Source organism: Prionailurus bengalensis, chromosome C2, assembly GCF_016509475.1.
Source record: "Prionailurus bengalensis isolate Pbe53 chromosome C2, Fcat_Pben_1.1_paternal_pri, whole genome shotgun sequence".
Lineage (NCBI taxonomy): Eukaryota > Metazoa > Chordata > Mammalia > Carnivora > Felidae > Prionailurus > Prionailurus bengalensis.
In genome coordinates, this window is record NC_057350.1 from 133870184 (window position 1) to 133891548 (window position 21365).

A 21365-nucleotide genomic window follows, 5' to 3' on the forward strand; every position below is an offset into this window, starting at 1 on the left:
CTTTTTTAGTAATCTCTACACCCAACATGGGGCTTGAACTCACGACCCCGAGATCAAGAGTTTCATGCTGTTCTGACTGAGTCAGTCAGGCACCTCAATATATCAGTGTTTTTAAATTAGGAAGACTAAATGTCTAGGGATGCACATTGGGTCATAAAGCTTTTTTTTCTTTTAAAGGAAGCGATAAGCATAAAAGCCATGGTAGTGGTTAGTTGGTCACTTATGGGTAGAGTTGCCAGATTTAGAAAAACAAAACAGGGCACCCAGGACTCCCAGTTAAATTTGACTTTCAGATAAACAATGAATAATTTTTTAGCACAAGTATGTCCCAATACACTTGTTTATCCAAAAGTCAAGCTTAACTTGGCTTCCTATATTTTATCTGGCAAAATCTTCATTTTATTCAAGATGGTAATGCAGGACTCTTCCCAGCCTTCCTTGTAGCTGGGGGCCAAAGCAATTTAAATGAAGTCAAGGGGCAGGGTTTGGGGTGGTTCTTCCAGCCTGCAGCAGAGTGGAATTGGGTATGGAAGTCGCACTGTCTTGCAGTGAGCCCGTGCCTTGTACTGTGAACTTCACAAGTTCACCGGATGGTGAGATGGGGCTGGAGGTGGGTATTTCCCCTTCCTCCAGGTCAGTCAGGCTCTGATAAAACCTTAATTGGTTAGCTCGGTTCTCTTGAGGGCAGTCCCCCTGAAGAACAGAATGCTCTGACTGCTTTCCCCTTCTCCCTGCCAGAAACATGAGATTTTTTCCCCAGTGTTCACTGGGACAACTGGTAGAGCTCTTGGAGGCAAAACTCACAAAAGTGTGGGTACCCTGCCCCCCAAGCCGGAAGTTCTTAACTCTGACTTACCTGCCCTGAGCCTCCAAAATTTGTCCGTTGCAGTTGAAGTTTTCCTGTGCTAGTACTGGCTCCCACGGAGGTTTCTGTGCTTCTCTGTATCCACCTGTCTGTCTCTCTAATTTTGGAGGCAACGGTTTGCCCCGTGACCTCAGTTCTCTGAAACAATTACGAAGAGTTGTTGGTTTTCAGATCTTTTAGGTTTTTACTTATAAACAGTAGAATGGCTCCTTCCAAGCTCCTTATATGCCAGACTGTAAGCCAGAAGTCTCAGCTGTTTTTTTTTTTTCCCTTACGTTTTTCATTTATTAGAAAAACAGGGTAACATTTAAGAAAATATTTTAAATCCCCGTAAGATGACCTGCCATGTTTTCATTAATTCACATTCTCTTCTAGTCTTTGGTCACATGTATACATGTTTTACTTAGCTATTATCATTGTAAATACAGAAAGATATTTATTATATGTTTATTTAGCACATCTTAAATGTGGCCCATCATTAGAGTCTTCATAACTGTTTTTTCCGTGTTTGCTTAATATTCCACCTGGTTTATATACATCAATTTTCATACCTTTCTTCATATTGAATATTGTTTGTTTCCAACTTTTAGCTGCTGGGAGTTATTCTTCAATTTGAACTGGCTTCCACTTCTTGAACACTAAGCACTTTACATTTCTAACTGACAGATAACTTATTTACTCAAAGTTCTATACTGAGTAAATCGTAGCCAGGATTTGAACTCACATATGTTGAAACTCAAAAGCCCGTATTCTTTACTTCCATGGTATGTTGTCATTTCAACTAACTTTTGTTTTGAATGACTTCCTAGGATAAAGTCCCAGAAGTAGACTATAATTCATAATAGAAATTGTCAAACTTTTTTCCCAGTGAGAAATCACTATTCTTTATCATTTTACTAATTTACCTTACTTCTTTTACAAATTTAATACTTTGGACTAAGACTAGTTAATGTCTATTTTGTACATAAATTCAAAGTCTTTTTTTTATGTTTATTTTATTTGGGAGGGGAGGGGCAGAAAGAATCTGAAGCAGGCTCCGGCTGTCAGCACAGGGTCTGACCTTCAGCTGGATCTCCAAAGTCAAGAGTTACACGCTTAACCAATCAAGCCACCCAGGCACCCCCAAGTTCAGAATCTTTCAAAGTGTTTGTTTGTGATTGTTTTCTTCTCATTTATATCTGTTCTTGTTCATTGCCTGTTTATGACTGTTGTCTTGATGTTTATATTTTGCATGTAAATTTTAATTTGTCAGTCTGTTTCTTCTGTTGTTTAAACGCCTCCAGGTTTTAGAAAGTGGTTTCATCAAATATCTGATGGCAAATTCTAATTTATGCTAGTTTTCCTATCATTCAAATAGCTCTTGATTTTGAGTTTATTTTTGTATATGGCCTAAGATGTCTAAACTTAATTCCAGGGACGCGTGGGTGTCTCAGTCAGTTAAGTGCCCGACTCTTGATCTCAGCTCAGGTCGTGATCTCAGGGTCATGATCTCAGGGTCATAAGTTCAAGCCCCGTGTTGGGGCTATTTAAAAAAAATAAAAAATAAACTTCATTCCAAATTGTTTGTAAGTCAGTCATCCCAATATCACTTATTCAATCACATGCTTCCCCCCATTGTTTTTATTGGCATAAAAAGAATGTAGGCTTTTGCACAAAATCAGTTTGGGTTAAATCCTGACTCTGGGTCTTGATCCCCTTCAAGTTTAGGAGTAAGCTCTTTCCTAAGAAGAGCTAGACTATTCCCCTCTGCTTTGTCCCCAGTGCTCAGGAATGTAGCACCAACTATCATGGCAGAGTCAGAAACCTCCCCATCCAACTCCACCCTTCCATCAACCCCAAAGAGCCCTGAGCTTGGAGGAGATGCAGCTGTGGCTGAGCGGGGACCTTTACCAGAGGGAAGAAGGCACACGAGTAACTACTGATCTGATCAAAGTGGAAGCAAACAAAACTACTCAGGGCCGCCAGGAAGTGAGACAAAGGTGGAGATACTAACCATTTCTCTACACCTCTACCATACCGTGGATGGAGAAGACAACCGACTTAGTGAATAGGCTGGATTGATTGTGTACTGTGCTCTAGCTGAATACCGTGAGTGCCTGCCCATACTGTGGGGTCGCCTGCATGTTCCCACCACGTTTGTGTCAGGAGAATGTTCTATAGGTACTCAGAACGGATCACATTTGGACCTGTTTGCCTGCTTTGTGCTGTTTCTCTCTTGGTGATCTTGACTGTGCCTTCCCCGCGATGTAATAACTTCTGGTTTCTCCTTAGGAAAAAGTAGACTTCAGCATGTTTTCTTTAGTGCTATGTCTTACTTTAGCTTTGTTTGTTGTTTGTTTCATACTTCCTACTGTTATTTATTTTCAGTGTTTCCAGATTTTTTAAAGTTTATATATTTATTTTGAGAGAGAGAGAGAGAGAGCGAGAGAGAGCGAGAGCGCACAAGCAGGGGAGGAACAGAGAGAGACAGAGAGAGAGAATCCCAAGCAAGACTCTGCAGTGTCAGTACAGAGCCCAACACAGGGCTCGAAGTCACCAACCGTAAGATCACAACCTGAGCCGAAATCGAGAGTCGGCTGCTTAATTGACTGAGCCACCGAAGCACCACTCCAGATCATTTTATAAGGATTGTTCTTTTGCCTTGGGGAGTGTGGTTCCCTGGCTGTGGTGCCCATTCCATTGTTCTTCACTGTCTGCATCCAGGGCATTTCCACCATCGTCGTGGTTCTGTGATTTGGATTTTCACTCCTGAACACTGGTAGGTAAGAGCACAGGGGTGATGGACTTACAGTGATGTTTCACCCACTCCACCCTTAGACATGTTGTGTCCATACACTTAATAATCACAAAGAGTCTTGGGGCACCTCAGTGCTCAGTCAGTTAGGCATCCAACTTCTGCTCAGGTCATGATCTTGCAGTTCATGGGTTCGAGCCCCACATCTGCTTCAGAGCCTGCTTCGGATTCTGTCTCCCTCTCTCTCTCTGCCCCTCCTCTGCTCATGCTCTCTCTCTCCCTCTCTATCAAAAATAAATAAACACTAAAAAAATTTTTTTTAATCACAAAGAGTCTTTACATTGCCCTCATTTCTGAGCACATCTTCCCTGAAAAATTTGACGTCAGGTTTTGGGACATCATATTTTCCTTGCACTGGTTGTATTACTTCTGGAGGTCCAGCCTTCAGGTCCTCATTATCTAGAAGGTGGTTCTTCTGATGGTTCTTCTGAAGGTGGTTCCTCTAGTTGAAGGTAGTCCAACAAAGAAATGGAGGAAAAATTTCCCAAAGACTTTGAAAAATAATTCTTTGCTGACATTCACTGAGACCCATTTTGGGGAAATTGATGATTCATTCTTAGAGGATGAAGAAGGTAAAGCCTAACTGGAAGCTATAAATATTCCAGAAGAGCAAAGTGGCTGCAAGTGACCCCATCATTCTTTTCTCTGAAGACTGACTGGCAGTGGAAGAAGCCTTCTCTGTGCTTACTTATTTATTTACGTATTCATTCATTCATTCATTCATTCATTCATTCATTCATCTATTTATTTAATTTATTTATTATTTTAATTTATATCCTAGTTAGCATATAGTGCAACAATGATTTCAGGAGTAGAATCCAGTGATTCATTCCCTCCATATAACACCCAGTGTTCATCCCAATAAGTGTCCTCCTTAATGCCTCTTGCCCATTTAGCCCATCCCCCCAGCCACAACCCTCCAGCAACCCTCAGCTTGTTCTCTGTATTTATAGAGTCTCTTGTGTTTTGTCCCCCTCCCTGTTTTTATATTATTTTTGCTTCCCTTCCCTTATGTTCATCTGTTTTGTCTCTTAAATTCCACATGTGAGTGAAGTCATATGATATTTGTCTCTCTCTAATTTTACTTAGCGTAATACGCTCTAGTTCCATCCATGTAGTTGCAAATGGCAAGATTTCATTCTTTTTGATTGCCGAGTAATCCTCCATTGTATATATAAACCACATCTTTATCCATCCATCCATCGATGGACACTTGGGCTCTTTCCAATACTTTGGCTATTGTGGATAGTGCTGCTAGAAACATGGGGGTGCATGTGTCCCTTCGAAACAGCACACCTGTATCCCGTGGATAAATGCCTAGTAGTGCAATTGCTGGGTCGTAGGGTAGTTCTATTTTTAGTTTTTTGAGGAACCTCCATACTGTTTTCCGGAGTGGCTGGACCAGTTTGCGTTCCCACCAGCAGTGTAAGAGGGTTCGAGTTTCTCCACATCCTCGCCAACCTCTGTTGTTGCCTGAGTTGTTAATTTTAGTCATTCTGACAAGTATGAGGTGGTATCTCATTGTGGTTTTGATTTGTATTCCCTGATGATGAGTGACGTTGAGCATTTTTTCATGTGTTTGTTAGCCATCTGGATGTCTTCTTTGGAGAAGTGTCTATTCATGTCTTTTGCCCATTTCTTCACTGGATTATTTGGTTTTGGGGTGTTGAGTTTGATAAGTTCTTTATAGATTTTGGGTACAAACCCTTTCATTTTTGCTTTTGTTTCCCTTGCTTCCAGAGACATGTTGAGGAAGAAGTTGCTGTGGCTAAAATCAGAGATGTTTTTGCCTGCTTTCTCCTCAAGGATTTTGATGGCTTCCTGTCTTACATTTAGGTCTTTCATCCATTTTGAATTTATTTTTGTGTCTAGTGTAAGAAAGCAGTCCAGGTTCATTTTTCTGCATGTCGCTGTCCAGTTTTCCCAGCACCACTTGCTGAAGAGACTGTCTTTATTCATTGGATATTCTTTCCTGCTTTGTCAAAGGTTAGTTGGCCATATGTTTATGGGCCCATTTCTGGTTCTCTGTTCTATTCCATTGATATAAGTGTCTGTTTTTGTTCCAGGACATACTGTCTTGATGGTTACAGCTTTGTAATACGTCCTGAAGTCCGGGATTGTGATGCCTCCAGCTTTGGTTTTCTTTTTCAAGACTGCTTTGGCTATTCAGGGTCTTTTCTGGTTCCATACAAATTTTAAGATTGTTCGTTCGAGCTCTGTGAAGAATGCTGGTGTTATTTTGATAGGGACTGCATTGAATATGTAGACCACTTTGGGTAGTATCAACCTTTTAACAATATTTGTTCTTACAATGTATGAACATGGAATACTTTTCCTTTTTTGTGCGTCTTCTTTAATTTCTTTCATAAGCTTTCTATAGTTTTCAGTGTATACATTTTTCACTTCTTTGGTTAGGTTTTTTTTTTTAACGTTTATTTATTTTTGAGACAGAGAGAGACAGAGCATGAACGGGGGAGGGGCAGAGAGAGAGGGAGACACAGAATCAGAAGCAGGCTCCAGGCTCTGAGCCATCAGCCCAGAGCCCGATGCGGGGCTCGAACTCACAGACCGCGAGATTGTGACCTGAGCTGAAGTCGGACTCCCAACCCACTGAGCCACCCAGGCGCCCCGGTTAGGTTTATTCCTAGGTATTTTATGGGTTTTGGTGTAGTTGTAAATGGGATCAATTCCTTGATTTCTCTTTCAGCTGCTTCATTATTGCTGCATAGAAATGCAACCGATTTCTGTGCATTGATTTTTATATCCTGTGACTTGCAGAATTTATGGATCAGTTCTAGCAGTTTTTTGGTGGAATCTTTTGGGTTTTCCATATAGAGTATCATGTCATCTGTGAGGAGTGAAAGTTTGACCTCCTCCTGGCCTATTTGGAATGCCTTTTATTTCTTTGTGTTGTCTGATTGCTGAAGCTAAGACTTCCAATACTATGTTGAATAACAGTGGCGAGAGTGGACATCCCTGTCGTGTTCCTGACCTTAGGGTGTGCTCTTTCCTTTGTTATTAGTCTCAGACCACAAAGTCTCTGGACCCAGTTTGAGACTTATATCGTCAGTGGTTCAATTTTGACCCCTAAGGATTTCTGCTATGTTTTTGAGACGGAAACTGATACGTTTTTGCAGAATATAGGAGATTTTTCAGATTACCTATTTATTTATAAGTGTATAATTTAAATGTATAAATGTATTAACTATTTATATAACAAAATATTTATCTATTGTCTGGGTTTTAGTCTTTTAAAGTCAGGAGCTTTAGGGTGTCACCTGGGTGTCTCAGTCGGTTAAGTGTCCAACTTTGGCTCAGGTCATGATCTCATGGTCCATGAATTTGAGCCCTGCATTGGGCTCTGCGCTGACAGCTCAGAGCCTGCTTGAGATTCTCTCTCTCTCTCTCTCTCTCTCTCTCTCTCTCTCTCAATTCCCCTCCCCCACTTGTGTGCATGCTCTCTTTCTGTCTCTCTCTCAAAATAAATAAATAAACTTTAAAAAATCAGGAACTTTAAACAAATGAAAACCAGCAACAACCTGGTTCTACAACGATGTTTCTGTTAAGGCTAAGGACAAGCACTGAATCCTTTAATTGACATGGACCCAGATTGTTTGGGGGAAGTTTTCCCCCTTAGTTTGAGTGTTAAATACTTTGCCACTTATTTTCATTAAATATGGTGGAAACACTTTGAAATCTGCCCCAATTCTATCAGCCCTGTTGAGGAGGCACTCAGGAAATAAAGGTTCTGAATCATGTCTTCGACATGAGGGAAATATAGGAATCAGAACATATGTTCTGTGTGCCTTTACCTTCTAGCCCAGTGGGTTTCCAGGTATGACTGCATGCCAGGAACATCAGCATGCTAGGAATTTGTTAGAAAATGCACATTCTGGGGCCCTGTCCCAGACCTGATGAATCAAAACTTCTAGGCACGGGGTCCAGGGATCTGTGTGGGCAAGCCCTCCAGGTGACTGAAGGGATGCTCACGTTTGAGAACCACTGCTGTGGTCTGACCCCCCAGATTCTCCCTTGGGAGTGCTACTTGGAATCTGTTTCTGCTGCGGCTAAATTGAACACTACCCAGTGGTCTTTGAACGTTTGACTGATAAATTGCCCCAGTTCTTCAACATGTGCCAGAAGGGCTGGACCAGGAGTCAGGAGACTTGGTTTCCAGTCTGTTCTCACTACTAACTAGTGCTGGAGTTTTCCCTCACCGTGAAAATAGAATTTTACCATTTCACTTCCACTGCTTTCTGCTATAGGAAGATAAAATGAAATAATGGATGGTGAAAATGATTCGAAAATGTTAGCACGTAACATGTAAAAGTCAGTGTGGCATTGATATAAAATTTTGTTCCCCTAGAACCCTTAAGTCAGCTAGATTTCCGCCATTCATTGTGCTGCCTGTCACAGTGTGGCTGGGCTGTGTCACTGCAAATCCAGTCACATCCTATGAAGTGTACCACTGTAAGGTAAGAGATGGCAACAAATTTAGGACTTGTGAATACAGTCCTAAATTAGGTCCTGGAAGCATAGCAAATAAAAGAAATTTTCATGAAGCCCACATCTTGGAAAACCTCTTTTACAGTGGGAAGCAGAAAAAAAAATAAAAATGAGAAGGAAAGCAGGAAAACACCATCCACTTACTACACAAGAATCACTTTGCTATTGTGCGACTTAAGAGCGAACCAACGTGGGCCAATGATCCTCCGTTTGTCCACATGGTGGCAGCAGCGAACCTGTAGATTCCATCTCCGCAGGTGCTCTTTCTGTCCACGCAAGAAAAAGAAAGCACCTTCTTACATTAAATACTGGGGCGTTTCAGGGAGAAGGTATTATTTGACTTAAATTATGAAGACAATTTCCCATTTGAGGAAAAGAGAGAGGATTTATAGTTAGATTCAAGTGTCACAATCCTTTGATTGCTCATTTGGTGTCCTAAGGTAAACTACTGTAGTCAATGGAACAGAAATAGGCCCTAATCAAAGGCCTGGTCCAAAGTTACACTTCTGTATGTCACTCTCTCTTTTTTTTTTAAGATCATAGGTGGAATTTAAAAAAAAAATGAAATCGCAACTTACCAGTTCAATTCAGAGGACTGGGTAATTTACTCGCTGTTTGGAGTTCAGCCTTGAATCTTGACACCATCATCACTTGCCACTCACAAGTGTTTTATTTACACTTGACATTTCCTACTGAGACCTCAAAAGTGTCGTCGGTGGATAGGTTTGCATGAAACTGTCCAAGCTAAAACCATCGTGGGGCATCTTATTCCAGGGGCCAGTCCCCAGGTGAGCTCACAACTAGCATCAGCAGAGGGGGGAACCAGAAAATAGGCGGCTTTCTAGGAAATAAAAGGTCTATTTTGGGATTTCTTTAAATTCAGATTATGTAAATTAGGTGGAGATTGGACATTATTTCTCCTTCTGTAAAAGAATCCAGGCAAGGATATCATAAACTTCATAAGTTTAAAACTATCTGGAACTTTACAGTGACTTGGGGGGCATCCTGCCAGATATGCACAGGAACGTAGAGTGTGCTGATTCCTTACTGACTTAGCGGCTCTCTCAGCTTTGTTCCACAGGATGTGACATTTCCTTTGCTGACTTTTCCTGCCTCCTTTCCCAGTCATGGGACTGTTCTTCTCCCTGACAAGGCAGGCATGACAGGATCTTTTATTAAAATGATCCATAGTTCTATATATAAATTTTTAAATGTATATACCTGCCTCTGAAATTATCTTATTAAGAGTACCTTAATAACAATCCTTTCATTTTATTGCAAAAGATACTATTGTACTAGTATGGCCAGGAAGGAAATACAGCTAATTATCAAGATGAATCACTTAGCAGAGTGGAAAAAAAAAGTTTGCATGTGTAAAAATAACCAGTGAGTGATACGTTACCAAATTTCCACAAAATAGCTTTCCGTGTAATTTAGACTTTGATTTCTTTTTCTCAGAGACCACAGGAACCTTCCCGACCAGGATTAGTGTCAGAGGAACATTTTTCATGATGAAATGAGATGCTGGGGCTTCTCTGGGGCAGTTAAAAGGTCAGGATGCTTGCTTAGAGATGTCACTCCAGCAAAGCTCTCCCCACCCCGTCAACAACTTCCTGTCTCCCAGATCATTCCTATTGGCATACTGTACAGACTCTGGCTTTTCCTCTGCATGAAGTGGGGAGGCATTGGAAGATTTTGAGCAGAGGAGTGTCAGGACTGACTTAGGCTTTAACTGGATCTCACGGGCTGTTCTAGAAGGGGGAGAATGGAAGCAGACAGGGCAACTGCCTGGCATTGTGAGAGACCGGGGACGGGGCCTGTGATTTTTCTCTGACTTCACTTTTTGCTGTCTTCCTCTGCCCTGGGCTCCAGCCCACTGTTCTCCTTGCTGGTTTCTTGAACCCTCTCAGCAAGTTCCCACTCAGGCCTTGTTGACCTAGCTGTCCTCTCTGCCTGGAACATTTCCCCCAGGCATCCACATGCCCTCCTCCCTCACCTTTGGCAGACCTCACCTCACTGAGACCTTTCCTGACCATACTATTTAAAATTGTCCCCCACCCAGGCCAGACCCTCGCTGCCCCCTTCCCTGTCTTTATTTCCCCTTTGCACATACTGCGTAAGGCATCCTCAGTGTTTATTTGATTGTGGTCAGTCTCCCCATACATCCTGAGTGGGGCTGCTTGAGGAAGGGCCGGGCTTGTTCATGGCTGTACCCCTGACACCTATACCTGCGTCTGGCTCACAGTTTGATGTCTCTTGGATGTCTGAAGGGAGCATCCTCCCCACTGTGCTGTTTCCTGGCAGTGAGACTCAGGGCACCCTGTAAGCCCGAGCCCCCACATCAGAGGGTTGTGGTGAGCTGAGTGGATGAAGCAGGGTGTGGGGGCACACAGTCACCCAGACGGGGCCTTCGTGTCAGGCCTTCCTGCAGTTTTAGCTTGCCTGTCAAATGCCCTCCGATGGAAGAGGGTGTGTGTATACCTTTTCAGACTGAGCACACGCCTGTACTCACGGCTGTTTATCGTCCCGGTCCTGGCCAGCTCTAGAACTACATCTATGGCTGGGTTTCCAAGAGCCCCAGGACTTCCGGAAGCTTCTTGTTCCCAGGGAGCCCCAACACCCCAGCCCACCTGTGCTTTCTGTGGTGAACCAGCACCTGGTAACCACCGGAAACCAGATCTGGATGCTGTCCTGCCCCATTAAAACTGCCCCCCTCTCCTACCCGCTGTGCCCTCCAGAGTCTCTATCTTGGGCCTTGTTGGTTTTCTTGAGACATTTGTGTAGTGCCAAATAAAGAGGGAAAGCCAGCATTTGCAAATTTGGTTAAACCAGCTACTATTTCACCACACATCGGGACGGGCAAACTGTGGTACCTATTTTTATCATAATTACTCATTCTCTCCTACCTCATTAAGCTTGCTTCTTTCAAGCATGAATACCTGGTTAAATCTGCCTAACCTCTTATTATCACCCACCTTTGTTCACACACAAGTGATTGCCATTTACAGCCCTCCTGCCAAGCACCTTTTGTAAATAATCTACATTTTGCTTTCTCAAAATAGAAAGAAATGTAATATGTTGCTGGTTCCATAGTTTTCTTGTTTTACCATTTTGCAAGTCCTGACACTTAAACTAATGTCCTCTGTCCCCAAGTAAATGGGTGACACACAGCTCTTCGTTGAGAAAGGGGATGCCGTGACCACCTCGCTGGGCCCCAGGAACTCCTGAGCTGGCTCCACCGGGCACGGGTTCACACAACTCTCCCCTCCCCCGGCCTCAGTTTCCCCACCTCTGAGTGAGGCCAGCATCTACTGCTTGAGAAATACCGGGAATGTGTCTTTGAAGATGAAAGTTTCTCCCCCAAACCATTCCCCATTGTCATCATTCTGAAACCAGAGGGAGCGGAAACTAGATTTTGACCGTTAAAATTATCCCGTGCTCGTCTTCAGAGGCAAAATTCAGATAAGAAACCTTATCAATTATACTTTTGTTTCTACTCAAAATCTCATGACTGCTTGCTCAAAGGCTCCTTGTTCTAATCTCAGAACATCGTTCAGGGTCCCAGATGAATGGCAACAAGTCCTGGGGTTGGGAATCTGGATGGTGCACTTAGTCCCTGGGACAAGAAGTAACAGTGTGTGAGACAAGGCCGTGGGATGAGGCCTGCTCAGCCCGACAAGTGTTTGGTTTTGCAAGGATTCAGACTGAGCCTCCCGAGTCCTTGTTCTGTTGCTGAAAATACTTATGGTTACTTTTGTTTCTGGAACTATTAAGAGAAAAATAAAAGGAAGTTTGCAGCCTGGAAAGTTTGGTTTTAAAATGCAAACACAGGAGTTATGAGTCAGACTTGGACAGGGCGTCGTTGTCTTTTTAAAAAGCAGCAGTAGGATTCCTTGATTTGTCTTTGTTATCTCGATGTTTAATCTGGATTCCTGGGCACTTGGTCAGCCCCAGCGCATCTCCACAGAGCAAGTGGCCTGGCCTTGGCACACCCCCTGGTAAATCTGTGTGTCAGGCGAGGGGCTTCAGCTGGGAGGCCAGGCTGGTTTTCAAGGAAGAATTGGAATATTCACTCTAACACGGTAACACATAACTATTGGGAATAAAAACTCCTAGTCTTGGGAAAAAAAGGCACACAGAAGTGTCAGTGTAAGTGACATAATTTACTTCTAATTGCTTATGGTAGGGCCTACATAGCTGGGTGTACGTCCTAGAAAATCCTCTTACGTTTTCTAGAAAATCCTCGTATATTTTCTAGACGGTTGCATTTTATCCCTGCAAAAGGATTTTATTTCCAAACGATTATGCTTTTGAGCACGAGTGGTGGAATCGCAGAGACAGAGGTTGAGAAGGTGATGATTCCCAAATTCAAGGAGGAGAAACACAATGCTTTGATTGGGAGCCCTCTTTTTACCTATCCATAACCAAGAGTAGACACTGGCACGTAAGTAGAAGTCAGCAGCTTCTCTGCACCAAATAAAGAATGTCGTGCTAAGAAGGACTTACCCTTTATATTCATTACTGACCAAAGAAATGCAGGGAGAATTTTAATCCATCAGAGTTTTGTAGCTAGGAAAGCCGAGCTGTATTATCGGGATCGCAACAATCAGAGCTGGCGTGGATGGTTGACACGTTTGTGTGTGTGGAGGGCAGGTGGTGGGATGTGGAATATGCCACCAAATTATATAAAATAATCATGGTAGTTATTCTTGCCTAAAACTTAGGTACGTACGTGGCTAGAAAGGCGAGTAGTGACACAATGCCGTCTTGCTGAACGCTGGGGAAGAAAATCATGGCAAACATCGGGTCTGTTTTGGAAACATTCTAAAACCAGACTAACACAGCGAGCCATTTTAAACGTAGCTTGCTACGTGTTTGGAGAGAAACACAGACCCTTTTATTAGGAACATGAAACAAATCTTTGAGTTGCAGTATCACGGCGGGTAGGTTTAATTGCTGAGATTAATAAGTCACAGCTGCAAAAGTTACATTCTTGGCAGGATTCTTTATTCAGCTGTTTTCCCCTTGCCTCCTTACGTTCCAGATTTATGGTCTGCATTATGTCTGGAGCCGGCAGTCAGCTTGCTCTTTTCCTCTTTGGCTGCTACGTGGTTGCCCTGGGAGTCCACACCGAGGAACCACGCGTGGCCCAGCACTCTGAGGCTGAACACTACGTGGCTGCTGTGTACGAGCACCAGTCAATCTTCACTCCCAGCCCTCTAGCACTCGTGGGCCGCAAGCAGGCCTTGGACCTAATGAACCAGAACCTCGACATCTATGAACAGCAAGTAATGACCGCAGCCCAAAAGGCAAGAAACACTCCTGGGTTAGCCCGCGACACCCCCCCCCCCCCCCCCCCCCCGCCCCAGCTTGTCTAGCAGAACAGGGCGAATTGCTCTCTGGCTCTCCGTCAATGGCTCCCGAAGCCCTTCTGGAAAATTAGTCCAGCTGGTAAAGTGGAGCTGAAGTAGTCAGGTGGCTGGGGTCTCGCTGCTCAGTGGTCCACGGACCAGTGGCATCAGCAGCCCTCTGGAGCCTGTGAGAAATGCAGGATCTGGGGCCCGCCCGGACCTGCTGAATCAATCAACATCATAGCAAGATCCCCAGGTGCTGCTTTTCCCCTCATGTCTGAGGAGCCCGGAGCTCAGTCCCTGGTTCTCAAAACTGGCCGTGCAGAGGGAGTGCTCAGCCAGTCGTAAACTAAGTGGGTGCCTGTATGCCATACCCGCAGAGGCAGATGGGGTGTGGATTGAGCACTGGGAGTTCTAAGGCTCCCCAGTGGATTCTGATGTGCAGAAAATTCTAGAAACTTCCAGGCATGAGGGTCTCTCCTGCTCTCTGAGGCATTCAAAATAGTAAGCATCTACAGAACTGCTGTTTTCCACCTTCAGTCTATTTGGGGCTCATTTCTCGTCTCTGTTCCAGACCATGAACAGTATGAGACCTCAGTCCAGACAGAACGGAGGTGGACAGAGGGAGGTCTTTGCCAGCCTTTGTGAAGGCTTCCTGCTTGGCCTGCATTTCCCACTTCTGCCAGGAAGGGTGGGGCAGAGGGGCAGTGTCCGTGCCAGACGTGACCATAACAAAATGCCCTGTTGGGAAACCCATAACCAAAGGGAAATTTGGACTTTCACCTGGTGTGTGGTGACCAAGCCCAGTCATGTGAGGAAGCCCTGCTCTGCCTTGACAGGAGGTACACTCCACGTGAGCAAAACTTCCCTGTGCCGGTGAGTCTGGAGGGCAGGACAGTTCGGGCCAGCAGGTCCTGCTCCAAAATAGTTCCTATCTCTGTTCAGGGTACTCAGGATTGCCTGGACGGCCACTAGCTATTGCTGCATTTTAAAATTCTACCTCATTACATGTGTATGTGTATATATGCATATATAAAATTATAGGCTACCTTTTAGAGATATACATATATATAGGGGCGCCTGGGTGGCTTAGTAGGTTAAGCATCTGACTTCGGCTCAGGTCATGATCTCGAGGTTCGGGAGTTCAAGCCCTGCATCGGGCTCTGTGCTGACAGCTTGGAGCCTGGAGCCTGTTTCAGACTCTGTGTCTCCCTCTCTCTCTGCCCCTCCCCTGCTCACTCTCTGTTTCTCTCAAAAATAAACATTAAAAAAATTAAAACAATATACACATATATAAGGCTAATATTGGAAGAGAGTTTAAGACCTTGTCCAGCTTCTTCTGATGGGTGATGCTCCTCTCTCGTTCAAAGCCCCACATCCAGTCTCTCCTTGAACACCTTCTGTGGCCCAGAACGCACTGTCTGATGAGAGCGCGGGAGCTTCTGGCAAGGTTTGCCTTTCAGTGAACAACAGTTTGCCTCCCGGCAACTGCCACCCGTTCTGTCCTCTTAGCTAAACAGAACAGACCGAGGAACTGACCATGGCGGGTTGTCTTCCACAGGAGGACAGCCGTCATGCTCCCCCCCCACCAACCCCAAACCCAGCATCTCTTCTCCAGGCTGTATGTCCCTTTTACAAAGATTTCCCAGATGATCTCTGTGCCCAGAGCCGTAGGAAAGTCTCCGTATTCAAGGGCAGAGTGGAGGAGATGTAGCACCGTTCATATTCGAGACTTTGTCCCCAGAAAGCTGTTGGCAGCCACATCTCACTGTGGATTCATAAGGCATTTGCTGCCAACTCACACTCCCAAGTCTTCTTCCCACACACAGACACACGTGCCACTCTTGCCACTCGGTACTTACAAGGTTAACTTCTTTAACCTGAACACACGACTTCACATTTATGCTGTTACATCTCATCATTCCAGCCTGTTCGGCTATTTGGGGATCTTTACTGACATCCTGCATATCAGTTACCTTCACGTCATTCACACATTTGATACACACCTCATTTATGTTTACGCTGAAGTCAGTGTAAAAAAATCCCAGGCTGTGCCCTTAGACCTCCTGATGACACAGATCCACTCGAGACCATTCTGTGCACAGAGGTGTTTGCTTGCATGGTGCTGAAATACGAGCCATCCCTCGCTTCTCCATCCTGTCCACAAGACCATTCTAAGAGGTTGGGCAGAGGCCATGCTGAACTCCGGAGACTGTGACGGTGGTATTCCCCTGCCTTCCAATAACCTGCCCCCAAAGGAAACCTATAACATGTTTTTGTTGAGTCCATGCTGCCTGCAAGTCATCATTCCTTCTCTGTTTGTGGTCCAAGAGAACAGATTGTTTATCTGATCATTTCTTAGTGCTTACAGATCTCTCGGCTTCCCTGCATGGTTTTATGCGTTCAAGCAACTTCTATGACAAATTGATGCCAAGCATGTGTCAGAATTTTAGATCAAACTTGCTGGAAGGCAAGGGTTCCCGAACTAGCCAACTGAAGTATTTCTCTCTTGGTAGAGATATTTATAGGGAAGAAAAGGACTCCAACTTAAAGATATTAGCTGGTCCATCAACTGGGTTGGCAACCTTAATTCCTCAGGAGTTCTTGACCTCATTGAAGTCTCTCCGAAAACTCCTCATTTATCAGGGATGCTAATTGCTTTCTAGATGGATTGATAGTCACATTAGATCCAGCGTTCTGCCCTGGCTCAGGTTGGTTCCTCTTCTTATTCCTAGAAAATATGTATTTAGGAAATGCAATTTAACTTCAGTATTAATCTAATATGTATACATAACATAAATGGTATTGTCCATAGGAAACCACTCAACACTCTTGGGGAAAGTTTTGTTTTTAATAAAGGAAAACATTTGTCCAAGCATAATTTTCAAAAAGTTAAAACATGACTCCTGGGGTGCCTGAGTGGCTCAGCTGGTTGGGTGTCCAGCTTTGGCTCGGGTCATGATCTCACCATTTTTGGGTTCGAGCCTTGTGTCAGGCTCTGTGCTGACAGCTGAAAGCCTGGAGCCTGCTTCAGATTCTGTGTCTCCCTCTCTCTCTGCCCCTCCCCCGCTTGCACTCTGTGCCTCTCTCTCTCAAAAATAAATAAAAACGTAAAAAAAAATTTAAAACCTCTTACACAAATATAGAACGAACATGTGCCAAAACTGTCATTTAACTCACTGATCTAATGAAGAAATCAGTCAGATGGTAAACCTGGCTCAAAAGAGCATCGGAGGAACATGAGTGTGTGTATCGTTCAAATGAATGTTGAAATGAATTTGCTCGTGTATACAAAACTGGCTAATGTCCTATAGAGCAATACAATTGCAGTCTGGGGTGATCTAATATTAAATAACAAAGCCTAGCAATAGTACATTCACTAAATAATCCTTGAGTGAGCCTCTTAAATAGCACCCTAGTATATGTTAGAAAGGCAAACATCTTGCTTTATTTCCAAGTTTGTGATAATTTTGCTTTACCGTGTGCTGTAAGGTGACCAATCTTAACACTCGTATAATCTTTCTGGAGGGCTATTTGGCAATGTAAACAACTGAAAACTCTTCCTGTCTGTGAGCCCGTATCTTCACTTACAAGACTTCATTCTGAAGAAATCATTGGACACCTAAATACTTGTGTATAATACTCATTAAGTGTTTTGAGCACCCTGTATGCAGATGGTCACCAAAAGTTGGGAACAATTCAGATGTCCGCTGATAAAAGATGAATTATGGTGTTCTCTTAAATATAATGTGGCCATTGCAAATGGTATTTTTGAAAGTATCTTGGTAGTCTTGATGCTGTATGTAGTGAGGAAAGTCAAGATGGAAAACTATTTATGTATTTATTTAAAATTTTCTTTAAAAGTAGGCTCCATGCTCAGCGGAGCCCAGCATGGGGCTTGAACTCATGACCCTGAGCTGAGATCATGAGTCTGATGCTTTACCAGCTGCGTCACCTAGGTGCTCCCGAAACACCATGTATTTATCATTATCGCAATTATATACACACACACAGACAAAATAAAAATAGCCAAGATATTAACTAAACTAATATTAATATTATCTGTTCTCCAAGTTTTCTACAGTTACACTTTCGAAGCTTTTTTAGCCAGAATAAAATATTATAAAGAGTTTGCAGTGCATTCCAGAAATAAGTGACTCAAATTGCCTCTTATTTTAGATTATTCATACCTTCTCTGCCTTCCTCCTCCACCTTTCACTCTGGAGCAATGTTCCAGGCTTCGCATTTTAAGCCGTGTAAGTGGAGAGCAGCAGGAGAATGAGGCCCTGATGCTGGGAGCTGAGGGTGCCCCGTTTGTTTGGATTTCATTCGGTTAATGTGAACATCACAGGGAGCCCCAGGCTATCAGTCAGGAAACCTAGGTTGTCTCCAGGTGTGGGACAAAGGCTGGGGAATGGTTAGATTCGGAAAAGGGCCTCCTAATTCCCAGCTGGAGAACTTCAAGTTAGAGAAAGTCCTTATTTCTAAAATGAACACACTTGAATTTTCCCCACCAGCCCAGTGAAGCAGACTTTTTAGGAGTGGGCCCCAGCATCACCCCTAAACCAAGTGTTTTTTCAGGAGCTCCCCGTCTGATTTAGATGCACAATGAGTGGAAACCACTGGATTGGAGACACCCCATCTGTTAACAAGCCCAGTATTCAAGGCCTTTGTACTGTGCCACCACCAGGAACTCCAAACCTCTCCTGATTGTCTGCTTGGCAAACTCCTGCTTTCTGCTCCAATCTCACTCATTCCCTCCTTCCCTAACATGAGGTATGGTTAATGGTTGTTTCTAAATCCATCTGTCTTTGTTACCGGACAATGAGGCCAAGTGAGACAGTTTCCCCAAGACCAAGATCCCTGATGAGAGTCCAGCCACCATCTTAGAACCTCTGGTTCCTGGCACAGTACAACTACCTGATGGCTGTCCGACGAGTGAATGAAAGAATGGACAAGTGAAAGAAGGGGTGTTTCCTGTTATTGGATAATATACCATACTTTGATGTGTTTGACCTACAGGGTGTACAGATTATAGTGTTTCCAGAAGATGGCATTCATGGATTCAACTTTACAAGAACATCTGTTTACCCATTTTTGGACTTCATGCCGTCTCCCCAGTTGGTCAGGTGGAATCCTTGCCTGGAGCCCCACCGATTCAATGACACAGAGGTAAGGGAGGGTCCCAGCCTTCCTCCTCCGTAGACTGAAGGCATGCAGAGATGAACCAAGCCAGGGGCCAACAGCCAAGACAGGTTAAATGAGACCAAAAGGAGACCCTAGGTTCCTAAAAATGAAATCTGAGCTCCCCAAACTCCCTGTGCCACATATTCCATCAGTTAAAGAGTGTCTGGTATTATGGGGCATTTACTCATCTCTGGATCGTTCTATTTATTAATTACACAGGACATACAAGAATATATACTTAGAAAACAAACGAATCAGAAGTAAAAAAATTAAAGTCCCATCTTCACACACCCCACCAATTACCCTCCTTCTCTTCCTAGAGAAACTGCCATCAACACTTTGATATGCATCCAACTATATTCTTTTCTATTCATTTCATAGTTATTGACATCCTCTTTATTAGGATGCTATATGCTTTTGTAAAACCCTTGCTATTATAATGTTTCAGTCAATATCCTTGTACATATATCTTCATAAATATGTCCAAGTTTTTCTGTAAGGTTAAGATTCCTAGAAATGGAATTTCTCAGCGAAAGGATATGCACATTTTGAATTATTTTAAAGACTACCAAATTTCCCTTTTGAAAGACCTTCATTTCATTTTACATCCCTCGTGATAGTCTTGAGTGCCTGTTTCCCCACCTTTGGTCAATGCAAGACGGAATAATATCTTGAATTTTTGCCAATCTTACGAAGGTGCAGAATGAGATCTCACTATTTTCATTTGTGTTTCCTCATTACTAATGAGGTTGAGTATCTTCTCAGATGTCCATTGGCCATTTGTATTTGTGCTGTGAATCACCTGTTCATATCCTGTGCACTCTTCCAGTAGTGTTTTTTCTTTACTGATTTATGACAGCTGTTTACATATTATAGACACAATACAGGTACTTTTCTATTTTAAAATTATAAGGCAAATGGCAGGATTTTAAAAATTCATTTATTTATGCCTTTTTTTTCCTTTAGGTCCTCCAGCGCCTGAGTTGCATGGCCATCAAGGGCAATATGTTCCTGGTGGCCAATCTTGGGACCAAGCAGCCTTGCCATAACAATGACCCGGGGTGCCCACATGATGGAAGATACCAGTTTAACACAAATGTCGTGTTCAGCAACAACGGAACCCTTGTTGACCGCTATCGCAAACACAACCTCTACTTTGAGGCAGCTTTTGATACCCCTCTCAAAGTGGATCACATCATCTTTGATACCCCTTTTGCTGGCAAATTTGGCATCTTCACCTGCTTTGATATATTGTTTTTTGACCCTGCCATTAGACTCCTCAGAGACTCTGAGGTGAAGCACGTCGTATATCCTACTGCCTGGATGAACCAGCTCCCACTCTTGGCAGCCATTCAGATTCAGAGAGCTTTTGCCATTGCCTTTGGTATCAACCTGCTGGCTGCCAACATCCACCACCCATCTCTGGGGATGACCGGAAGTGGCATACACAGCCCTCGGAAGTCCTTTTGGCACCATGACATGGAAAACGCCACTGGTCATCTTATAATTGCACAGGTAGCCAGAAATCCACTGGGTCTCATTGGTCCAGAGAATGCCACAGGTAAAATGAACCCATCTCGTAGTAAGTTTTTAGAAATCTTGGCAGGTGATCCATACTGTGAAAAGGATGCTCAGGAAGTCCATTGTGATGGAGCCACCAAGTGGAACATGAACACTCCTCCTGTGTTTCATTCGGAGATGATGTATGACAATTTCACCCTGGTCCCTGTGTGGGGAAAGGAAGGCTACCTCCGCGTCTGTGCAAACGGCCTCTGCTGTTACTTGCTTTACCAGCGGCCCACTTTGTCCAAAGAGCTGTATGCCCTGGGGGTCTTTGACGGTCTTCACACTGTGCACGGCACTTACTATGTTCAAGTTTGTGCCCTGGTCAAGTGTGGGGGTCTTGGCTTTAACACCTGTGGGCAGGAGATCACAGAGGCCACAGGGATATTTGAGTTCCACCTATGGGGGAACTTCAGTACTTCCTATATCTTTCCTCTGCTTCTTACCTCAGGGATGTCCCTGGAAACCCCTGATCAGCTTGGCCGGGAGAATGACTACTCCTTCCTGAGCAAGAGCGGACTGTCCTCTGGCCTGGTGACGGCAGCTCTCTACGGGCGGCTGTATGAGAGGGACTAGGGCAGTGTGGGGTGGGCAGCCCTGCACTTGTCCAGACCACAGCTCACAAGCACTGGGACCACCTCTCTGCCCCACAGCCCGTTGTGGGAGCTGTGGGATGAGGTAGGAGAGGCACCTTCCCCCATTGTCTTTTCCTCTTTGACGTGGATTATCGAGTCTTTTCTGGTATTCCCTGCTCCCGTTTCTCTTTTTCAAGCCATATCTTCCTCCAGCAAACCTCTCATTATACAATTGGTTTTAAGAGCTAAAATAAAAATGCCAGTTTATATTTTACACATCCACAAAACAGTGGGTTTTGTGTGTGTTTTCCTTGTTCTTATTGTTCATGAAGTGAGACCCAGGACATACAGGTATCTCACAAGCCTCACCTTCTAACGTAAGAAACAAACTCTCAGAGCAAAACCTGTTTTAGAAATGGCTGCGTGGGTCCTTTTCCATTCTGGCTGAACAGAATTCTATCCAGATGAAATGGTAATGCCAGAGCCACCAGCAACATCAGAAATGTGTATCTTGAAGCAGCTTT

At 43.9% G+C, this 21365-nt stretch overlaps 1 protein-coding gene across 2 annotated transcripts in view; it reads left to right on the forward strand.

Annotated features, from left to right (window-relative positions):
- The window catches only part of BTD (biotinidase), a 30456-nt gene extending 9341 nt beyond the window's left edge, over positions 1-21115 (forward strand). For both annotated transcript variants that reach the window (XM_043595445.1, XM_043595444.1), the window contains 3 exons: positions 13210-13474; positions 18539-18688; positions 19670-21115. In XM_043595445.1, the coding sequence (XP_043451380.1) occupies positions 13210-13474; positions 18539-18688; positions 19670-20842 (1588 nt within the window). In that variant the 3' untranslated portion in view covers positions 20843-21115. The remainder of the gene's footprint in view (positions 1-13209; positions 13475-18538; positions 18689-19669) is intronic.
- Positions 21116-21365: the final 250 nt, after the last annotated feature.